This window comes from Trichechus manatus, unplaced genomic scaffold (assembly GCF_000243295.1).
Source record: "Trichechus manatus latirostris isolate Lorelei unplaced genomic scaffold, TriManLat1.0 scaffold00064, whole genome shotgun sequence".
Classification (NCBI taxonomy): Eukaryota; Metazoa; Chordata; class Mammalia; order Sirenia; family Trichechidae; genus Trichechus; species Trichechus manatus.
Window position 1 is genome coordinate 15,047,545 of NW_004444000.1, and position 23,432 is coordinate 15,070,976.

The 23,432-nt window shown below is 39.7% G+C and overlaps 1 protein-coding gene across 1 annotated transcript; it reads left to right on the forward strand.

Moving 5' to 3' along the window:
* Window positions 1-552: 552 nt before the first annotated feature.
* LOC101351421 (olfactory receptor 8B4) lies at window positions 553-5,258 on the forward strand. The gene is made up of 2 exons (XM_004379374.1): window positions 553-1,486; window positions 5,248-5,258. The coding sequence occupies exon 1, from the start codon at window positions 555-557 to the stop codon at window positions 1,482-1,484; it is 930 nt and encodes a 309-aa protein (XP_004379431.1). The 5' UTR covers window positions 553-554; the 3' UTR covers window positions 1,485-1,486; window positions 5,248-5,258.
* The last annotated feature ends 18,174 nt before the right edge of the window (window positions 5,259-23,432 follow it).

Genomic DNA, 23,432 nt, shown 5'->3' on the forward strand with positions numbered 1-23,432 from the left:
CCCTTCCCTGCTCTCAGTACTAATCCGGGGGTGAGATTCAGTGACGGCTCTTAGACGAGGAAGGTAGGATGTGCAGCAACAGTAGTGGGCACTCTCAGCTTTCTCTCCAGAGTAGGAACCTGGTATCTAGTTGGGAGAGAAGCCAGAGAATGGGAAGAGAAAATGGGGAGAATGAGAGTTTCCATCTCTCAGAGCCTGGGCATGCTCCTCAGGCAGTGGGTCTAGGTTGTACTCCTGGATCATTGCGTGTCTTTCTGGGAGCCCTTGGGCAGCTGTTTCAGATATGCTGTATCATTTATCTCTCAATCAGGGACGGAATTATTGCTGCCCATCCTAAGAGACTCTAGGCTGGATTCATGATCATCCTAGGGGAGTTGAGGTATTGTCCCAGACACATTGTCAATACATTGAAGGAAGAAAGGGAAAAGAAGGACGGACATCCATGCACTGACTGATCTTCCTGAGCCTTCTCCTAGCAGCCATGCTTGAATCCAGCACCACTCTATGTGTTTTATTCCATATTCCACAGACAATTTTCCAGAAGAGAATAGAGAATGACTCAGAGAAACAGCTCCTCGGTGACTGAGTTTATCCTTGTGGGATTATCAGAACAATCAGAGGTCCAGCTCCCCCTCTTCCTTCTATTCTTAGGGATCTATGTGTTCACCGTGGTGGGAAACTTGGGCTTGATCACCCTAATTGGGCTGAATTCTAGTCTTCACACCCCAATGTACTTTTTTGTCTTCAACTTGTCCTTTATAGATCTCTGTTATTCCTGTGTCTTTACTCCAAAAATGTTGAATGATTTTGTGTCAGAAAATATCATCTCTTATGTGGGAGGCATGACTCAACTATTTTTCTTCTGCTTCTTTGTCAACTCTGAGTGCTATGTGTTAGTCTCAATGGCCTATGATTGCTACGTGGCCATCTGTAACCCTTTTCTGTACATTGTCACCATGTCCCCTCAAGTCTGTTCTCTGCTGATGTTTGGTTCATACGTGATTGGTTTTGCTGGGGCCATGGCCCACACTGGAAGCATGCTGAGACTCACCTTCTATGATTCTAACGTTATCAACCATTATCTGTGTGAAGTTCTCCCTCTCTTGCAGCTCTCCTGCACCAGCACCCATGTCAATGCGCTGGCGTTTTTTATTGTTGGTGGAGTTGTCATCACAATATCCAGTGTCGGCATTTTCATCTCTTATGCTTTGATTCTCTCCAACATCCTATGTATTCCCTCTGCTGAGGGCAGATCCGAAGCCTTTATCACATGTGGCTCCCACATAATTGCTGTTGCTCTGTTTTTTGGGTCAGGGGCATTCACCTATTTAACAACTTATTTTCCTAGATCTATGGACCAGGGTAGATTTGCCTCAGTCTTCTACACCAATGTAGTTCCCATGCTTAATCCTTTGATCTACAGTTTGAGGAATAAAGATGTTAAGCTTGCCCTTGGCAAAACTCTGAAGAGAGTGCTCTTTTAATGGTTTTACTTGATTTGTTGGGAATTGTTTCCTGGTAAGCATCATACTCAGACACATTTTTATCTACAGGTGGAGGGATTTTAATCTTTCAAACAATGTCTTCTCTCTGCTTCCAAAAATTAGAAATCTCTTGCCTATTCTATTTTCTTGGATTGCATCATTTTGTACCATTTAAATTGGTTCACTACATGAAACCTAGCATCTGTTAAGTGCCTATTGTTTACTGAACTCTATACTAGTCTCAAGAGATGAGTAAGATGAGGCTCTATGTCTTCTATCCTTTTCTTGGCAGGCAAATGGGTTTGTCCAAGCAGAAATACATTTCTGGCTGGGAAATGGAGCAGGCGGAAGTAAGAGAGTACAGGAGAGTGAATTTATTTTTTCCTCAGTTATGGGAACAGCTTTACCAAAGACCAAAGGTAGGTACGTTGTTGCCATAGGTAACAAAGTCTTTCAACCTTTAGAGAGGTTTCTTGGCCAGGAAGATCATAAGTCCTCCCTTTCATGCACGTACACAAAGGAGAAGGGCTGGCCCAATAATTTTACATGACTTGAAATGTAATGATAAACCAAAATCTTTCATTGCAAAGTTTTAAAACTCCTGGGCCTTGGGATGGTTATCATGGAGTAGGTAATCTTGTAATTGGGCCCATTTCTTAGTCTCCGGAGGGTTCAGGCTGAAAGCAAAAGAAGAACAAAGGAGAACATCCATGGATCTGTGTGATTATGTTAAATGCTACTTCTATCCTGTCCTAGAGACACTGTAGAGATTATGGAGCATTTAGGAAAATGATTTTGTTCTTTGGAGTAGATTTAGATTCTCTGAGAATTTATGTGTTTGTGTGTGTGTGTGGGCACAAGACAGAGAGACAAAGAGAGAGAGGGAGAGAATGAGAGAGAGAGAGTTATAGTTAACCATTAGAGAATCAGGAAGAAGAGGAGGCATATTATACTTCTCAGTCTCAGGGAGACCTGCAATCAGTCTGGATTTTGAGTTCCAAAGACTATTCTGTAGTACTCAGTTGAAGATTCTACTCTTCTACGTTGAATAGCTCAGATTTGGGGGAATACTTCCTCATAAACTGCCCAGAAGGTGAGGAAGAAGATGGACCTAGGGCCAGCCAACCCAAATGGAAAGGTGGGAGGGTAAGCTCACAGTGTGGTCAGAAGAATGCGGCACTCTCTGAGCGAAGGCTAGGAATTTGGGGGTGTCTTTGAGGGGAACCTCTGTGAAGAGTATTTGCTGCTTTTTTGGATTAATGGAGAGTCATAAAGTACCAAGTGTATATCTTTTGTTATGCTTATATTTCCCCAACTCTTCCATAAAATCAGATAGTTTCATAGTGTGTGTTGCGAGGAATGAGGTAGTAAAAGGAAGTAAGGCCTTCATTTGCCTCACATTTACTTTTCTGCTGGCAATCGTAGAGATGCAAGCATCATCCCCAGAAGAAAGGTAGTCCAAGTGTTCCAGGTCATGGCCAGGAACAAGGAGGCCTAAGGAGGAGCTGAGAGCAGCACAGAGAAGCATCTGCAGCATGGAACGAACTGAGGAGGAGACCTAAGATCAGCCTTATTTTCTCCAGATATGCTACAGGGAGGAGATCTTTGAAGAAGGTGAAATAATATGATACCTGGATTATACTTAGATTATGATAAATAATGATACTTAACATTTACTGAGAGGAAAGACCTGGCAATCTACTTCTAAAAAAATCAGGCATTGAAAACCCTACGGACCAGTTCTACTCTGACATACATGGGGTAACCATGAGTCAGAATTGACTTAATGGCAGCTGGTCTGGTTTTTGGTTTTAACACTTCCTGAGCATGTACTGTATGTTTGTGCACTGTTTGAGGTGCCTACATATACTAATTCATTTTTGGGGATTAAATTAATGCCATACTGAACCTTGTAATTCTGTCCTCTGGGCCTAGATGAACCCTATTCTCCAGAGGACTGTCTGTGTCTCAGCCCATGAAGATCTTGGGATGTTAGGAAAGAGTTAAGAATGAGGAAGGATACAATTAAATCTACTTTGATAAAGATGAAGAAAAAAAAAAAAATCAATTACCAGTGGTAGAAATGAGTAGGAAAAAGGAGCAAGTCAAGGCTATAAGGATCTGAATGGAAAGGAATATTTATGTAATAAAAGCATTAAAATTCAAGGATAACTTTGCCTACATTTATTCCATATTGGCACTAGCATGAGTAGAAGTGAAACTGTAAGTTAGAATTAGTGAGACACTGGCTTGGATCTTTTAGAATCCAGTCCATTTGTGACTGAAGATCTGAAATGACTGGTTCTGGCAGCAGCTAGATAAGAGCCATCTAATGCTCCCACAGAAAAATACAACATTTTGTACATTTTGAAGGTCTTCAGCTCTCTCACAAACCAAGGCTAGGTCATCTTGCACATACTTTCACGTTGTGTTGAGGACTTGTTGGTTCTCATTGGTCAGCAAATAAGAACAGGCTTGGGGACTTCTGCCTTACAGTAACTAACAGATGTGATCTGATGGCTCGGTGTCAGGCTTCATAAAGTGAATCCCTCTGCCACAGTACCACAGTTCTGTTACTTCACGACATCACAACATTTTGATTTGAAGGAAGGTCAATTTTTTTCTCTTTGCTAAACATTCTTAAAATTGAGATTCTCTTGGGTTCAGCCCTTGGTCTACTTTTATTCTCAGTTCTGCCTGAGGCATCTCTCCAGCTCTCATGGCTTCAACAACCACATATCTGATGATGAGTTCCAAAGCCATAATGCTGGTCCTGATCTATAATCAGTTGTAAGTTAGAAACATAAAAGTATTATCAACACTGACGTCCAGTCTTGGGGGTGGTGTAGTCTTTCAGTGTAAGGAAGGATAAACTGCTCTAGGTGTTTATGAATTCTCTTTATGTTCCAAACAGGTGGGAGAGTGCAGATTTAAGTGATAGACACCAAGAAGTGGGATTGAGCGTCCAAGAGGAGCTTTCCATGGAGCTTGGGAGGGAAAGGTCAAAGGGTTTCCTATATCTGTGGAGCAGAGGGGAGGATGTTCGTGACTCAGTGCTAGCCCCAGCCTAAGTGTTAGGAGAGATACATGCTATGCTCCCTCTCCTCACGGCTCTACAAAAGAAATACATCATTTACTAATTGCTTCAGCTGCTAGTAATAAAAGTCTGACTACAGTGGCTTAAACACAAGGTTTCATTTTTCCATCACATAAAAGACATCTAGAGGTAAGCAGTCCAGGGCTGATATGACAGTGCTGAGTCATCAAGGATGCAGCCTCTCTCTACCCTTCTTTTCTTAGTAGTGACTTCATTCTCACTAATGCATCACTGTTTTCAGATGACTGCTAGAGCTTCTGCTGTTTTGTCCACATTCCAAGCAACAGGAAAGAAAAAGGGCAAGGAAAGCAAAAGGGTGCTTTCAAAGCTGAGCATCTTCCACTGACATCTCATTAGCCACCTCTGCCTGTAAGGAAGACTGGGAAACTTAGCATTTTACTTTAGAACATTGCCACTGTGGGAAAAAGAACAGGGCTTTGTTACTAAGTAAGAAAGGGAAAACGGCCATTGGGTAGGCAACTAGCAATTTCTACCAAAGGACAGGATTTGATTTCACTCACCAGAAGTGAGCAGTTCTTAAGTGAACATTTTTTCATCCTTGTTTTTGCTTTCTAACTTGGTCCACTCTATGAGAGGAGACTAGATTAATCTGAAAGATAAGATTGAAAGAGACTGACAGGTTGGCCATTGATAGAAACGTGCCAGTGTCTCTTCATTATTGACCTGCTGGTACTGAAGCTCTTGGCAAAACTGAGCCAGATCTGTGCTATTTCATTTCCAACATCTTCTCCTGTCACTGATTTGACTGATAAGTTAGGGTCTAGGTTCTGGGAGGGAAGTTTAAGCCCTGACATATTTTCCTCTTTAGATTTTCTATTAATAAAGATGTCATGGTATTTGATCCTCTTGTCTCTTTATGCTTGTCCTCACTAGTTAGATCCCATAGGGAGTTAGAGTGAGTGAAGAATACTGCTAAACCTCCCACATACATAAAGTGTAGCTCAAGTACGGCCATGGACAAAGGAGTTCATTGAGAGCTAATATGGAAATTGGACAAGAAAAATTAGGCTAGGGTATCCTTAATTTCACAGAAAAGTAAGAAGATGAGCTTATTTCTCAAGACTCCTCTGTTCACTTAATGGCTCAACAGATAGATACTCACTCAACTCTTGCAAAGTGACAGTTAGAGAGTTCAAGATCTCACTTCATGGGATCATTGGGACATTAGTTGTCTTTTGTTTCCGTTGATATGCACAGTCATATGCCTTAATTGGTAAATAAACTGAGACAGGATTGACATTGCTTTCTGAAAGTTGAGAATCTTATTTAGAACATGTTCCTAATTAGAACAATTTTACATATCCTTGGCGGTGAAACAAGAGTGCCTAAAAACTGACAAACAAATGACAAAAGAATAAACATATTTAAACAGTGCAAAGTAAGCATTGAGGAAGGATTTATTATTGGCTAAAATGGGGTGGTGGAGAAGAGGGAAGGGGTAGGAAGAGGAAATGCATTATTGTACCATTGATTATTGTAGGAAAGTAAAAGATACATTAAAGATATCAAATAAAATTATAATTATCCAGGTATACACTAGAACAAAAATGCAAACCTTTCTAAATAACAGAACTTTTCACACATACACACAAAGAAGGCAAACCACCTAGTGAATAATATAAAATAATGTAAATGTAAAATGAGAAAACATAGCAAAATATTTTGATAAAACTAAAGCAAGGATTTATATTACATTAACGAAGGTAAATACCTAACCTCTCTATTAGAAGAAAAACACAAACTGGACCAAAAAACAAAATACCACCCCATGCTGCAAAAAGAAACCCACCTAAAACCAAGTGATTCAAAAAGATTGAAAATGCAAAATGGTGGCCAAAGATACATGAGGTAAATAAAAATAGCCAACCAAACAAAAAAACGTAAAGTATGGGTATCAGCCAAAATGGAAATCAGGTAAAAAGATGTTAAATAAGATAACTTTATAAGGCTACAGGGTACAATTCCTAAAGACTATGTAATGGTTGTTACTCTCTATACACCTAATAACAAAACATCCGGAGCTACGAGGAGCTATAAGCACACTAGGAGAGAGAAACTAATTTCTCTCTCTTGGTTTATGGTAAAATAAGATTACAGAAAAAGAGGAAGAGGAAGGATATAGAAAACGTAAATAAGATTACCTAATTTATATAGGTTATATATAATAAATCTAAATTATATATGTATATGTATATAAATGTGTGTGTGTATACTTCTGTGTTCTAGAAATTAGAATACACTTTCTTAACAAGAGTCCAAGAAACAGTCACAGAAATTGAGTGAATATTATGTCACAAAAGCAAACTCTTGTTGAGAGTCTTCCTGTTTTTCGCTGATCCTCTGCTTTACTAAGCATGATGTCCTTCTCCAGGGATTGTCCCTCCTGAAACATGTCCAAATTATGTGACAAGTCTCACCGTCCTTGCTTCTAATGCGCATTCTGGCCGTACTTTTTCCAAAACAGATATGTTTATTTTTCTGGCAGTCCATGGATATACTCAATATTGTTCGTGAACAGCATAATTCAAATGCATCAATTCTTCTTTGGTCTTCCTTATTCATTGCCCAGTTTTCAAATTCATATGAGGCGACTGAAAACACCATGGCTTGGGTCAGGCACACCTTAGTCCTCAAAGTGACATCTTTGCTTTTTAACACTTTAAAGAGGTCTTTTGTAGCAGATTTGCCCAATGCAATAAGTCTTTTGATTTCTTGACTGCTGCTTCCATGGGTGTTGATTGTGGATCCAAGTAAAATGAAATCCTTGACAACTTCAACTTTTCTCCAATTATCATGATGTTGCTTATTGGTCCAGCCATGAGGATTTTTGCTTTCTTTATGTCGAGACGCAATCCATACTAAAGGCTGTAGTCTTTGATCTTCATCAGTAAGTGCTTCCAGTCCTCTTCACTTTCAGCAAGCAAGGTTATGACATCTGATAATGCAGATTGTTAATGCATCTTCCTCCAATCTTGATGCCCTGTTCTTCTTCACAGAGTCCAGCTTCTTGGATTATTTTCTCAGCATATCGACTGAATAAGTATGATGGTGAGAGGATACAACCCTGATACACACCATTCTCGACTTTAAACCACGCAGTATCCCCTCGTTCTGTTCAAACGACTGCCTCTTGTTCTATGTGCAGGTTCCCCATGAGCACAATTAAATGTTCTGGAGTTCCCATTCTTTGCAATGTTATCCATAATTTGTTATGATCCACACAGTCAAATGCCTTTGCATAGTCAATAAAACATAGGTAAATATCTTTCTGGTATTCTCTACTTTCAGCCAGGATCCATCTGACATCAGCAATGATATCCCTTGTTTCATGTCGTCTTCTGAATCTGGCTTGAATTTCTGGCTTTTGAATGATTTCAGCAAAATTTTACTTATGTGTGATATTAATGATATTGCTTGATAATTTCCACATTCAGTTGCATCACCTTTCTTTGGAATGAGCCCAAAATATGGATCTTTTCTAGTCAGTTGGGCAGGCAGCTGTCCTCCAAATTTCTTGGCATAGACAAGTGAGCACCTCCAGGGCTGCATCACTTTGTTGGAACATCTCAATTGGTATTCCGTCAATTCCTGGAGCCTTGTTTTTTGCCAATGCCTTCAGTGCAGCTTGGACTTATTTTTTCAGTACCATTGGTTCTTGATCATATGCTACCTCTTGAAATGGTTGAATGCCAACCAATTCTTTTTGGTACAGTGACTCTGTGTATTCCTTCCATCTTCTTTTGATGCTTCCTGTGTTGTCCAATATTTTTCCCATAGAATCCTTTAATATTGCAACTTGAGGGTTGAATTTTTTCTTCAGTTCTTTCAGCTTGAGAAATGCTGAGCGTGTTCTGCCCTTTTGGTTTTCTAACTCCAGGTCTTTGCAAATTTCATTATAATGCTTTGTCTTCTTGAGCTGCCCTTTGAAATCTTCTGTTCAACTCTTTTACTTCATCATTTCTTCATTTTACTTTAGCTACTCTTTATTCAAGAGCAAGATTCAGAGTCTCTTCTGACATCCATTTTGGTCTTTTCTTTCTTTCCTGAGTCTCTTCTGACATCCATTTTGGTCTTTTCTTTCTTTCCTGTCTTTTTAATGACCTCTTGCATTCTTCATGTATGATATCCTTGATGTCATTCCACAAATCATCTGGTCTTCAGTCATTACTGTTCAATGCATAAAATCTGTTCCTGAAATGGTCTCTAAATTCAGGTGGGATATACTCAAGGTCATACTTTGGCTCTCATGGACTTGCTCTAATTTTATTCAGCTTCAACTTGAATTTGCATATGAGCAATTGATAGTCTGTTCCACGGTCAGCCCTTGGCTTTGTTCTGACTGATGATACTGAGCTTCTCCATTGTCTTTTTCAACAGATGTAGTCGATTTGATTCCTGTGGATTCCACCTGGTGAGGACCACAGGCATTCTCGCCATTTATATTGTTGAAAAAAAAATTGCAAGAAAGAAGACATTAGTCTTGCAAAATTCTATCAAGCAATCTCCGGCATCGTTTCTATCACCAAGGCCATATTTGCCAACCACTGATCCTTCTTTGTTTCCAGTTTTCACATTCCAATCACCAGTAATTACCAGTACATCTTGATTGCATGTTTGAACAATTTCAGACTGCAGAAGTTGGTAAAAATCTTCAATGCTTCATCTTTGGCCTTAGTGGTTGGTATGCAAATTGAATAATAATCATATTAACTGGTCTTCCTTGTAGGCATATGGTTATTATACTGTCACTGACAATGTTGTACTCCAAGATAGCTCTTGAAATGTTTTTTTTTTTGGACAATGAATGCGACACCATTCCTCTTCAATTTGTCATTCCTGGCACAGGAAGACCCTATAATTGTCCAATTCAAAATGGCCAATAGCAGTCCATTTCAGCTCACTAATGCCTAGTATAATGGACAGACGTGTGGTGGAAAAAGTAAGATGTAAGGGGGAAATAATCATAGAAACAGAGGAAATAAAAAATAAAAATAAACTGCTTTGTTCAGCTTTATTCGTATGAATAAACCTGGATGAAATAGACCATTTTCTAGGAAAATGTAACTTAATAAAATGAATTCTGGAACAAACATAAAATCTAGTGTCCAATTCTATAGAAGAAATGAAGAATGTTGTTAATTATATTGTAAAAATTGCCAGTTCCAGATGGCTTTGCAGGAAAATTTTACCAAAGAACAGATCATTCCAATACTATTTAAACTGGTCCAGAATCTAGAAAAAGAAGAAAAACTCCCAAATTATTTTCATGAAGTCAGCATAACATTGATGTTGAAATCTGACAAGGAAATTACAGACCATCCTCACTTAATAAACGTCAATACAAATCCTTAAATAAAACACTGTCAAACATTATTCACCCTCAAATAAAAGAATAGGTCACCATATCTAAGTGGGGTTTGTTCCATGAATGCATGGATGATTCAACATGAAACCTGCTGAAGTAATTTATTTATTGGTAGAGTCAAGGAGAAAATCATATGATTATCTTGACAGATACTTAAAACATAGCTATTAAAATTCATCATCAATTTTAAATCAATTCACTTCATAAAATAGGACCTGTTAGAATCAGTTTGAAGCTTGGACCTTTCTCTTTTTTTTTTTTTTGAATTGGAACTAAAAATCCTGTTGGCTCTTTTTCATTTACTTTTATTTCTAGGGATATATTATGTTCATCAAACTGCCCACTCTGTTAGGACAGAATTCACAGAGCCACTTTATTTGTTGAAAGTTCTTTTCTGCTCCTGAGAAATTCGTGCTATATTAAGTAAAATGTAACATTGTCACTGTCTTGTTCACGTGTATTTATAGTTTTTTTTTATCTGTCTGCTATTTCCAAGTTTTGACAAATATTCTGGGCTCCATAATTGACAGAACAAAAGACACAGCATACTCTTCTTAGCTTAGGACCAAAGGGCTTTCTGCAACATGAAGTTTATTTTCTTAGAGCTGTCTAGTGCAAATGAGGAAAAGAAGATCTTTTATTCCTTTTTGAAAAAGAAGAGAGAAATGTGGGAGAGAAACTTTTTAGGAGTGTGTTGAATACCTTTCATGCAACGTTCACTCATGTCTTTTGCTTCTTGTAAGGGAGAAATAACGTGTGTGTACTTCTGGCCATCACCTTTTACAAAGGATCACATTGAGATTCAGAGTCAAATAATCAGCTGAAGGTCACCAAAACAGGACAGATGTAACTTTTAAACTCTGCTTTATTTTGCTCCAACTCCTGTGTTTTTTTGCATTAATACACATTTTCTTCCAGAAAGGAATGGAAAGAAATAAGAATATGAAATAGAGAAATATGAGAGGAGTGAAGAGGGTGACAATCCGGAGAAATGGTTGAGAATCAGCACGAGAAAGGAGTCACAGAAATGGTGTCCTAAATTCACCTGGCGACCCCAGGTGCATCAGAGTAGAACTCGGCTTCATAGGGTTTTCAATGGCTGATATTTTGGAAGTAGATCCCCAGGTCTTTCTTCTGAAGTGCCTCTGGGTGGACTCCAATCTCCTACCTTTTGGTTAGCATCCAAGCACGTTAACCATTTGCACCACCCAGACACTCCAAATCCCTATAAGTGAAATCTAACCTGCATTGGTGTAAATGCAGACACGCACACATTACCCTTTAGAAGTTTGTGTCCAGGGCTGGGTGAACAAAGTTGACTACAAAGAAAATTATTTAACCAGTTAAGTCATAATAATAAATTTCACAAAGTTGAGGGATGGGCCAACCTCATTCTGGGAATATGTCAGAACCTCCAGGGACATCATGTATAGTTAAAGAAATGATTTACTGTCATACAATTTTGTATGTTGAAAATAAAATAAGTACAAATAATTTTAAGATGCGACTTAATGATAACGCAGTATTCTGGTGAAGATACAGTAAAAGCATAGAACCTATCTTCTTGACATACTTTATTCTAAAGTTTATTCCTTTGGGGTATATATTAAAGTCTTGGGGGATTTGTAAAATTTAAATTTTCATTAAATGGATTTAAGATGTTTGAAAACATGGTTTATAGGAATACATTTAGATCGTGGATGGTATTGGTAACCATTTAAAACTAGAAAAGAAAGATTCCAAGAGATACTTAATTTTTATGTTCATAGCATTTTTTACAAACATCTGTTACATAATCATTAATTCATTAAATCATTCATTCATTCAAAAAACGTTTGTTGTGCTCCCATGGCGTTCTTGGTGGTAGGGATGGAGTAGTAGACAAAACTACAAAAAGTACTTTCCCTTGTAGAACTTACATTCTGTTGTTGTTAGTTACTGTAAGGATGTAAAATAAAATAGGCATCTGATCTATCAGAAAGCGACTAGGCTGCCTCTACGAGCTCAGTGTAATATTTCACCTTAACTTGTACTCGTGCCGTCTAACAGCTCCAGGTAAACTTTCCCCCAGTTTCTACCTTAGTTGCCTAGGAAGCAACCTATTAACATGAAGGAAATGAGTTTATCTGCGGGCAGGCTAAAGAATGTGAACACTTAATGGAAACTTTTGATGGGAGTCCCCTCCAGTGTCTGAGTGATAGGTCATGGAAACTCTTTGTTCCCAATCTCCTCTGAGATTGACGCCCTGAGCAAGGTAACTTTTAACTAACTGTTCCTGAAAATACCCATCATGTCATTGCTTTGTAACCTACATGAAACCTCCCTTGTTCCCATGTCTTTCAATTATGTCTTTTAGGCAATTAATGTACTCTTGTAACCAGTAGCGGAGAGTCTTCTCTACAGCACCTTTGAGTTCATTCCGACTCATGGTGACCCCATGTGTGCAGAGTAGAACTGCTCCCTAGGGTTTTCAAGGCTGTGACCTTTTGTCGGCAGACCACCAGGCCTGTCTTCTGAGGCATCTCTGTGTGGGTTCAAACCACCAACCTTTTGACTAGTAGTTGAGCACTTAACCATTTGTGCCACCCTGGGGCTTCGTGTTTAATTTAAATTTTGCTTTAAAGCACATCTCTTTTTTTTTTTTTAAGTTTATGTATTTTAATAAGGAGTTGAAAATTTTATGTAAGAAGTTATGTAAAATCCATGGCTCGGGTCCCGAGAAAGATGAAAAATACGCCTCTCAAGCAAACTTCACATTCTGCACTTTAAACCCCGTGACTGAGCCACCAGCACAACCTGCTGGCTGCTTCCGTGAACTACTTGGTTCAGGGTTTTAAAGCCTCTGAGCTTCTCTTGTGAGTTGTATCTGTGTTCTTGTGATGACCTGGCAAAATTGTTTTAAACCACGTTTAAAATTTTTTCATAAATACTCTAAAATTTATTCAGCCCATTTTTGTAAAAGATGTTTAGCTGTTTCAAAATGCCGTGCAATCTGGTCTTCTAAAAACAATGGAATAGGAGGATTTGTCTCCCCGACTAAAGTTAATTAATTTCTTGAGGGCAAAGAGAGCATCATGCATTTCTTAAATATAATTCTTCTCTTCCCTAGATACTCAATGAATATTTCGGGGATTGAAAACAATCACTGTTTTACTTATTTACAACATCTTAAAGTGTCTATGGAATTTGCAGCTGCTTGATGCCCACTTAATTAAGGTCTGGGAAAAGTCTCTTTGTCAGTTTCTTGATATGTATACTCTAAGAAGTTGGACATGACCCTTCCTCCAAGAAGCTGAATGATTTTCTGCCAGAAATGTTTTAAAGGACATTTTACCATGGAAGGTGGTGTTGCACTAGAAGACTTCCAATCCTAAAATTTTAAAACCACTAACGAATGATTCGTTAGTCCCTGGGTGGTGCAAATGGTTAAGTGGTTGGCTACTAACCGAAAGGTTGGAGGTTCGAATCCACCCAGACGTGCCTTGCAAGAAAGGCCCAATAATCTACTTCTGAAAAATCAGCCATTGAAAACCCTGCGGAGCACAGTTCTACTCTGACACACGTGGGGTCACTATGAGTTGACACTGACTTCACAGGAACTGTTTTTTTTTTTTTTTTAATGAGTCATCAAAATAGATAATTTCCATATGCTTGTACTTCCACTAACTATTGCAGAAATTCAACTCTTGTGAAATTGCCTTAACAACACCTGGGAGTGTCCAGAAGGATCTGGTGTGCTCAGGAACCAGTCCATCTTAGTGGTAGCATCCTACACCTTCAGGCATCCTCCGCCACCCTCCTGCAACCCACCCCCAACCAAAGCCAGTGACACACTGCTCTGGAGAGGAGAGAAGTGCCCCTCATGCCCCTGGGTTTCTGCCAGTTTTCCTGCTGCCTTCTCCCTCCAGGGCTCAGTGACCAGTCTAAGGAAGTACAGACACGTTCTTCAAGGCTCTGCTACCAGCTCCTCACGTAGAATCCCACCTCCTTGGCCCTTCATTTCCATTTCCCACACAATCTGCTGATTTCTGGATGCTGGTCTCTGTCATCTACTCTAAAAAATTACCCAAGTAAGAAGTATATAAATGAATATCTATGATGTACTGGTCCCAATATTTGTCACTGGGGATACAGCACTGAATTATTCAGACATGGTTCCAGTTCTCAGGAAACATCCATTCTAACAAATAAATATAGACATAAAACAGATCATCTCACCATGAATTAATGAAGCCCATTACTCCTTTGGGCTCATCTACACTCCTGTTATATAAATATTGATTTTACTACCTTTGGTAAATGACACAATTAATCCTTATTGAGTTTTATGATGAAATTGCAAACTTAATCTAAAGAATAACAGCAATAACAATAAAAGTTCAAGCGAATCACAGGTCAAAAACATATTCTGCACACCATGTGTGTTATGAAGTTGCTAGACCTTTAGGGGGCCCCAAAACTGAGTATTCTGAAGTCTTCTTTCTTTTTTTTTTATGCCCAGGATTGCACGAAGCTTTTGTTGCTTTAAAGTTGGCAGATCAGGTGAATGCTCCTGGGGAAGGAAGAGTGTGGATGCTTTTGGAAATTGAGACATGGAAGAGAGGTTCCTGGAAGGACAGTTCAGACTCGAGATAATTAATAAAGCTATATGGATGCAGAGGTAGTAGGAGCAGGGAGAGAACAGTGGATTTCGGCTGTGTGGGGCATGGGGAACCTTGTGCATCTCAGGAGAATGAGTTAGGCAAAGGTGTAGGGATTAGGGAATATATGATCAACTCTTTGTTTGTAAACATTGGGGGTGCAAACAGTCAAGCACAAGACTACTAATGAAAAGTTGGTGCTTTGAAGTCACCCAGACGAGCTTCTGAAGACAAACTCGACAGTCTGTTTCCAAAGGGTCACAGCCTTGAAAACCCTATGGAGCAGTTATGCTCTGCTCTTTGGGTTGCCGTGAGTCAAAATTGACTTGATGGCAACTAACAACAACAACTCGAATGTGATTTGTTTTCATTCATCTAAACTGGTGTAGAACAGAGTAAGTATTTAACACATGCAATTCCAGTGGGCCCAGTTTTGAATCTTGGTAGTCCCCTGCCATGTTGGGGCCTCTATTAGTGGGGGGAATTCATGCAGGTAGGAACAACTGCGCATAGGATGCTCCCTAACAATATGTATTAAGGGCATACCAAAGCTTCAGAGAGCTGTTCTAGTAGGTAAAATGTTGATTACACTCAAACTATTGATCTCAAATTCAAAATAATAATAAAATTAACCTAAATGGGCAGTATCTAAAGACTTCAGCTTCAAGGAAAATATAATTTTAAAAATTCCCCTAAATACCTTAACTTTTCTGTTTCTGAGGTAAAAGCCTATGTTCCTTTTTAAAAATTAAACTTTTTATATTAATTGTTGGGTTACACTTTAACATAGAGAAAACCAAAATCCTCACAACTGGGCGAATAAGCAACATGATGATAAACGGAGAAAATATTGAAGTTGTCAAGGATTTCACTTTACTTGGATCCACAATCAGCGCCATGAAAGCAGCAGTCAAGAAATCAAACGATATATTGCATTGGGCGGATCTGCTGCAAAAGACCTCTTTAAAGTGCTGAAAAGCAAAGATGTCACTTTGAGGACTAAGGTGTGCCTGACCCAGTCATGATATTTTTCATCTCCTCATATGCATGTGAAAGCTGGACAATGAACGAGGAAGACTGAAGAAGAATTGATGCCTTTGAATTACAGTGTTGGCAAAGAATATTAAATATACCATGGACTGCCCGAAGAACGAACAATCCTGTCCTGGAAGAAGTACAGCCAGAGTGCTCCTTGGAAGCGAGGATGGCGAGACTTCTCTCATGTACTTTGAACATGTTATCAGGAGGGACCAGTCTCTGGAAAAGGCTATCATGCTTGGTAAGGTAGAGGGTCAGCTAAAAAGAGGAAGACCCTGGAAGAGATGGATTGGCACAGTGGCTGCAACAATGGGCTCAAACATAGCAACAATTGTGAGGATGGCGCAGGACTGGGCAGTGGTTCGTTCTGTTGTACATGGGATCACTATGAATCAGAGCCACTCGACGGCACCTCACAACAACATAATAATTGTTTGCACGTAGATGTATGAGATAATGCAGAAATATCCCATATACCTCTTATTCAGTTTCCCCAAATAGTAACATCTTATAAGGCAATATTATAACCAGGATACTGATATTGGTACGATCCATCAATCTAATTCAGATTGCCCCAGTTTTACTGAAGCCATTCTGGCGCGCGCTGGTGTGTGTATTTAGTTACATACAAATATATTACATGTATAAGTTTATGTATGCATCCATTACCACAGTCAATATATAGAATAATTTATCAACACAAAAATCCCTCCTGTTCCTCTTTTGTAACCACACTCACCTCCCTTCCGCCCTTCCCCCCATCCTTAACCCCTGGAAACCATTCATCTCATCTCCATTTCTATAATTTTGTCATTTTGGAAAAGACTGCATAGGTCCGGCTCACTATTATTATTCCCCATTGCTAACCCGTACATTGTCTCATGATCTTGTTTTTCCCTCCCTTTCTTGTCTCTATAAAAGGTTTAAGATTAACCAATTTTCCTCCTTGGAGAGTGGAAAATAAGTGATAATGATCTAGGAATGAAAAAACCGAACAAAGCACCCGTCTTGTGATAAGAAAACCAGGATGTCACCAGATAACCCCCAAGAATATCAGTAGAAGATTAATTTATCTGGGATGTGACTACCTCTAGGGGTAACTAACACAAACTTCTAAGGCCCCAAATCCTGTCCCTATAAAGACTTCTGCCAATCTCCAGTGGAATAGATGGGTTTTTGGAGGAATCTATTCCCCTCTGTCTCCTATATATTGATATATAATAAAACTCTTGCTGTTCACCTCACCCCTGTCTCAGAATTGGCTATTGTGGCAGGCGGCTCCAATCTGCATTATTGTGGTAACAATTTCACGAATGTGATATAAATGGAAGCATACAGCATGGAACCTTTTGGTACTGACTATTTCATTCAGCATAATTCCATTGAGATTCATCCAAGTTGTTGCATATACCAACAGTTTGTTCCTTTTATTGATGATCCACGGTACGGATGTTCCGCTGTTTGTTTAACCATTCATCCACTGAAGGACATCTGAGTTGTTACTTGGCTATAGTTGTTTTGGCTATTACGAAGAATGCTGTTATGAATATCTGTGGACAAGATTATGTGTGAATATAAGTTTTCATTGTTTTGGGATAAAAGTCCAAGAGTATAATCACTGGGCCATACAGTAGGGCCATATGATAATCTTATGTTTAGTTTTGTATAAAACTTTCCAGCGTGGCAGCGATATTTTTACATTCTCGTATATGAGTCAAACAGTTCCTCCACATACTCGCCAGCATTTGGCGTTGCCACTATTTTTTATTTTATCCATTCTGATAGGTGTGTGGTGATATCTCATTGTGGTTTTAATTTGCATTTTCCCATTGGTGTTGAATATTTTTTCATGTGCTTATTTGCCACGTACACGTCCTCTTCAGTGAAATGTCTGTTCTTGTCTTTTGCTCATTTTAGAATTCACTGGCTTGCTGATTAACCATTGAGTTTGGAGAGTTCTTCAGATATTCTTGATACCAGTCCTTTTTCATATATATATAGCATGTAAATATTTTCTCTCAGTCTGTAGCTTGTTTTACACAGAGAAAATGTTATTCATTTTCATAAGGTTAGATTTATACGTTTTTCTTCTGTGGACTGTCTTTTTGGTGCCTAGCCTTAGATCCTGAAGATTTTTGTAAAACCTCTGTTCTTTTAATCAACTAAAGAAATTTAGCATTATTGGGTTGTGACTGTCCTACTTAGGAGAGAAAGTTTTAGAAATAGGCGCTAGAAGATCAAGATTTTCTTCTAGGTAGGTTTTCTAGGTGATCTTAGCTAACAGTTTACTTTTCCTTTTCTATGATTATTAGGGGGCTCTATGAGTCAGAGTAAATCCCCTATGAACTCCATGGGGAAATGCCCATTGTTATCATTATTATTCATTAAGAAATGAATCATTTAACTGTGACACAATTGGAGGATTCCTATTTTTAATTGTATCTATGATGACATTTGGAAAAGACTGGGTAATAAAAAAGGAATTTCTCTCTATTAAAAAGGAACAGTATTAATCACAGAAGCGAAAGGGCCATCTTCCTCTGTGTAAAACTTTGAAAGGCGCAGCTGCACACTTTCTTCCCTTCATGGGACATTCCACAGTGGGAGTTCCATGAGTGCAGGGAACTCTGTTTATTTTGCTTTGTGTTGCATCCCAAGCATTGCACCTACTGTGGTAGGAGTTAAAAAATAGTTGTTGAATGATTGAATGAATCAATGTGCATTGCCACTAATTATTTTCTTAGGGAATATAGGAGAGACATCACTTCAGAAAGAACTGAAGGGTGAATTCACTCCGTGTTCTATTTCTAAATAATAGGGCTGTGGAGAGACAGGAAGAATGCCTCAGGCTGATTACCTTGGAGGGGGAGGAATCTCTGTCAGAGCCCTCGCCGGTGGTTCTCATACTCAAGCGCTGTGGTTTGTGTTCTGCTCGTTCATCCATATTTATTTCTGAGCTGAAAATTACCAAGATGCCCAGTTCTCAGGCCCAGCCTCGGTCTTGGATTCCTGATTACATTCCAGCCCCTGCTGGTGCTGACAAGATCCTCACCCTAAATCCCAGGCTACACTTTAGACATCACCCAGAGATATCTACCCTTCTCATCTTGCTCTATTTCCTTACAATTCTATTTTGTAACAGCCATACAATATCCCATTGTGTGCTTATGCTCTTCCTGGAATGCATCGGCTTAGGCTCTTAGGCTGTTCTTTCTAGAGTGTTCTCCCCTGCCATGCTCCCACACTCCCCATCTGACAATACACACCTCTCCTTTTGTTAAATTGACTCATTTCCTTGTTCTGTTCTCTGTTTGACCATTACTTTCTCTATTAAGCTTCTCAGGCTCTGTCTTAGTCATCTAGTGCTGCTGTAACAGAAATACCGCAAGCGGATGGATTTAACAAACAGAAATTGATTCTCTCACAGTCTAGGAGGCTAGAAGTTCGAATTTAGGGTGTCAGCTCCAGGAGAAGGCTTTCTCTCTCTGTCAGCTCTGGGGGAAGGTGCTTGTCATCGATCTTCCCCAGCTGAGGAACTTCTTAGCACAGGGACCCCAGGTCCAAAGGACGAGCTAGTCTCCTGGCTCTTGTTTCTTGGTGGTATGAGATCCCCCATTTCTCTGCTTGCTTCTCTTTTATATCTCAAGAGAAATTGGCTCAAGACACAACCTAATCTTGTAATTCGAGTGCTGCGTCATTAACAGAACTGCCTCTAACCCTGCATAATTAACATAATACAGGTAGGATTTACAACTTACAGGAAAATCACATCAGATCACAAAATGGTGGATAATCACACAGTACTGGGAATCATGGCCTATCCAACTTGACCCACATTTTTGGGGGACACAATTCAATCCATGACAGTCTCTTAAACCAATCTCATGTGCTTGGGCACCAATGTACTTATCCTTCTAACTGTGAGTGTGAAATTGCTTGTCAGATTCAACTGCAGACTTTATGCTCTTTCAGGATGAAAGCCATGTTTAAACGATTTTGTTACCGCAATAACGTGGATTGGAGCCGCCTGCCGCAATAGCCAATTCTGAGACAGGGGTGAGGTGAGCAGCAAGATGTTTATTATATATTGATATATAGGAGATAGAGGGGAATAGATTCCTCTAAAAAACCCATCTCCCCCACTGGAGATCGGCTGAAGTCTTTTATAGGGACAGGATTATGGATCTTCTGTGGTAGTTTCCCCTTGAGGTGATGATGTCTTAGATGAGTTACCCTTCTACTGGTATTCTTAGAGGTGATCTGGTGACGTCTTTGGGGATTATCTGGCGGCATCCTGCTTTTTCTTGTCACAAGATGGGTGCTTTGTTTGGTTTTTCATTCTTAGATCATTATCACTTGTTTTCCACCCTCCAGGGAGGAACATCGGTTAATCTTAAACCTTTTTGTAGAGACTGGAATGGGAGGGAAAAATCAGAACACAATGTGGCGGTTAGCAATGGGGAGTAAATAATAGTGAGACGGGCCTGTGCAGCCTCTTCCAATTTGTCATTGCATCAAGCTGGCAGTAGTCTTTTTGAAATGTAGCCTGTAAGTTTCTATCCTTGGAAGTACTCAGTACCATGGAGAGCATAGAAGGATGAGTGTAGAGCTGAAAGAAAATGAACATTAAATGGCACACTAGCTGGGTGTAATCTAGCGCTCAGAAATCTTCTAACTCCAGAAGCCATAAGAATCACCAGAATCAGCTCAAAGCTGATTCCTTAGAGGTGGAGGTCAGAAGTACCTGCATTCTCCAACTTTTTTACCATTTCTGACACCAGCCGTCCTCCCCACCACCCTCTCTACTTCTCTGCTAGGTTCGATAACTTATTGCAGTGGCCATACAGAACTCACAGACCGTACTCATGGTTATGTGGTTTAGGAAGGAAGTAACAGGCTACAATTTGGGATCAGGATCAATTTGAAAGTAACAGCATACAACTCAGGAGACAGGACACAGTTTGTCAATCAGGACAGCTTTGAACCAGGGTGGCTCTCAGCTCCTACTTGGCTGTGCCTGCAGACAGACCCTTCTCTCAGCCATACCAGCTGACAGCCCTTCTTTTGTCCATGCTGGTCGTCCACCCATCCCATGGTTCTTGGTGCTCATACTGCTGCCACTGCTTCTCTGATGCTGGGCTCTGCTGTGCTTGATGCTGCTTCCTGCTGTCTTCAGTATTACAGCTCTCTCTTTTAGGTTTAGGAGGTTCTCAGTGCAGGGATCCCAGATCCAAAGGACACACTTCACTCCATATTCTTTTTGATGGCAGTGAGGTCCCTCTAACCCTCTGTGGGATTGGCCCTTATATTCAATGTCAAGGCATGGTCCTCCCAGCCTGACCATGAACTGACCAGTCCCCTGGTAGACCACAAATCAGTTCATTTTCATAGTAATTGATGAATTCCTGAAAGGTCACTTAATTGCATTGGGTGGTTTTATGCACCCTATTTGTACAGTAAACAATCAATCTCTTCCAAGATTGTGGACCAACCAGTCATTTTTCATTTTTATCTAGTTAGTGACTTCTCTTCCCTCTCTCCACCCTGATAACCATCAAAAAATGTTTTTTTTTTTCTCTGTGTAAACTTTTTCTTGACTTCTTATAATTTTTGGCAGAAGTATAAACCCAATAACAGAAAGGCCATATATAAGAGAAACCCACTGCACCACACTGAGCACCAAAGTGCCATGGTATTGTCACCATCTAGCCTGAGAGGGTGACGTTGAATGTAGCCCAAATTAGGCAATCCAGGTGAAGGAAGTTCTTTTGATCTTCTCCATATTTTTCACCTTCCTCATATTTTTCAATAGATGCAAAATTTGTATGTGACTTGCCTCTAACAGTCAGTAGTGGCCAAAAAAAAAAGAACCCACAAACAAACAAACAAAAAAACCCAAAAGTTGTAGCAAATGAGGCTGATATATAAAAGAGGACTCATTACTGGGAAAGCCAATAATGACATTTGCTTGCCAGATTAGGAAGCTCGATTTTTCTCTTTTGAGAAGTGAAGTAGAGAGAAAACAGTGAAACTTTATTTTCATTTATTAATTGTGAATTAAAACATCCTAAAATCTTTTCTGTAGTGTTTATTCATATTTCTAAGTGTGAAGTTAGCAATTTTCACAGATACATCTTTTGTTAGTCTATACTTTGGTTTATGAGGATGCAAGGGAAACATTCTATCAGAGTTTATGTTGAAAAGCAACAGGAAGTGACTGAAGCTCTTTTAAATGGAAAGTATATTAGCCATGCAGAGACTTGGTGTGAGGTGGTAAAACCACACTTGGAGGATAGGCAGAACCAAGGCAACTCCAGAGGCCAAGAGCAGGAAGTGCCACACCTATCCTTCAGCAGAAACAGTCTGCCCACAACCTTGCCCCACTGCTGCAGGGCCCCACTTCTGCTCCATACCATGGACACTGCCCCGAGACATTGCTGCAGCCACACAAATGGTTCCCAACTGTCCCACTGTGCCTGCATCACTTGTTGCAGATTCAGATCTCAGGTGGGAGATTGTCCTCTGGCTGCCAGGGAACGTGGGGGAGGTGTCTTCTCTCCCCTATGGCTTCTGTAGTGGGAGGTCGGGCCCAGCATTCCACCGAGAAGACACACAACGGAGGACTCCCCTTAAATAGAAAGTGGAGCTCTCATCCATCCCCCTAGAAAGACAAATGTTCATGAGTGTGCTTTCATGTTTATAGGAAGGAAGAACTTATGTTTTCCAGTCTTGCTAGTAGTTTATTTACACAATACCAAATATGGAATTTTTGTGTGTGGGGAGAAGCACTTACGTTTTTTCATTGAATGTGATTAAATTGAGGCAAGTTGTCTTAGTCATCTAGAGCTGCTATAACAGAAATACCACAAGTGGATGGTTTTAACAAAGAGAAGTTTATTTCCTTACAGTAAAGTAGCTAAAAGTCCAAATTCATGGTGTCAGCTCCAGGGGAAGGCTTTCTCTGTCTCTTGGCCTTCTCATCAGTGTTCCCCTGGACTGGGAGCTTCTCTGCACAGGGACCCCGGTCCAAAGGACGCACTCTGCTTCTGGCACTGCTTCCTTGATGGTATGAGGTCCCCCTGTCTCACTGCTCACTTCTGTCTTTTATATCTCAAGAGATTTCGTCAGGACACAATCCAGTCCTGTAAATTGAGTCCTGCCTTACTAACACAACTGCCACCCATCCTCCCTCATTAACATCATAGAGGCAGGATTTACAACGTATAGGAAAATCACACAGTACCAGGAATCATGGCCCAGCCAAACTGACACATACATTTTTGGGGGGACATAATTCAATACATGACACAAGTGATCAGATTATTTTCCTCTAACTTGTTTATTTGTTTTCACATTTTTATAGATGTTTCTAGAAGCACTGATGATTGGTGAAACCTAGCAGGAAGCCAGCTGACAAAGTAGAAATTAATCTCCAGGGGTTCAATCAGTCCCAGCATCACAAAGAAAATTATAGGTGAGTGGCTTGGACTGGGATGCAATTTAAACTCATATGAGTCAAAGAAAAGGCTCTATTAGGGCGATTTGATAGTATTTCTAAAATTTACAAGTATACCTACCCTGAGGCTCAATGATTCTACTCTAAGAATTTTAACAGTGCCTAATGATTTATGTATTTGTTATTCACTGCAGCTTTTTTTCGGTAGTAACAAAAGACTGGACTTAACCTAATTATTCATTAAAAAGGGACTGATCAAATAAATTATTGGACATCTGCATAAAAAAGCTTATGCCGCTGTATAAGAAATGAAGACTGTCTTTATACGTGG

Bases quoted from the DNA above. Each gene is read 5' to 3' on its own strand.
- LOC101351421 (XM_004379374.1), top strand. From the start codon at position 555: ATGACTCAGAGAAACAGCTCCTCGGTGACTGAGTTTATCCTTGTGGGA.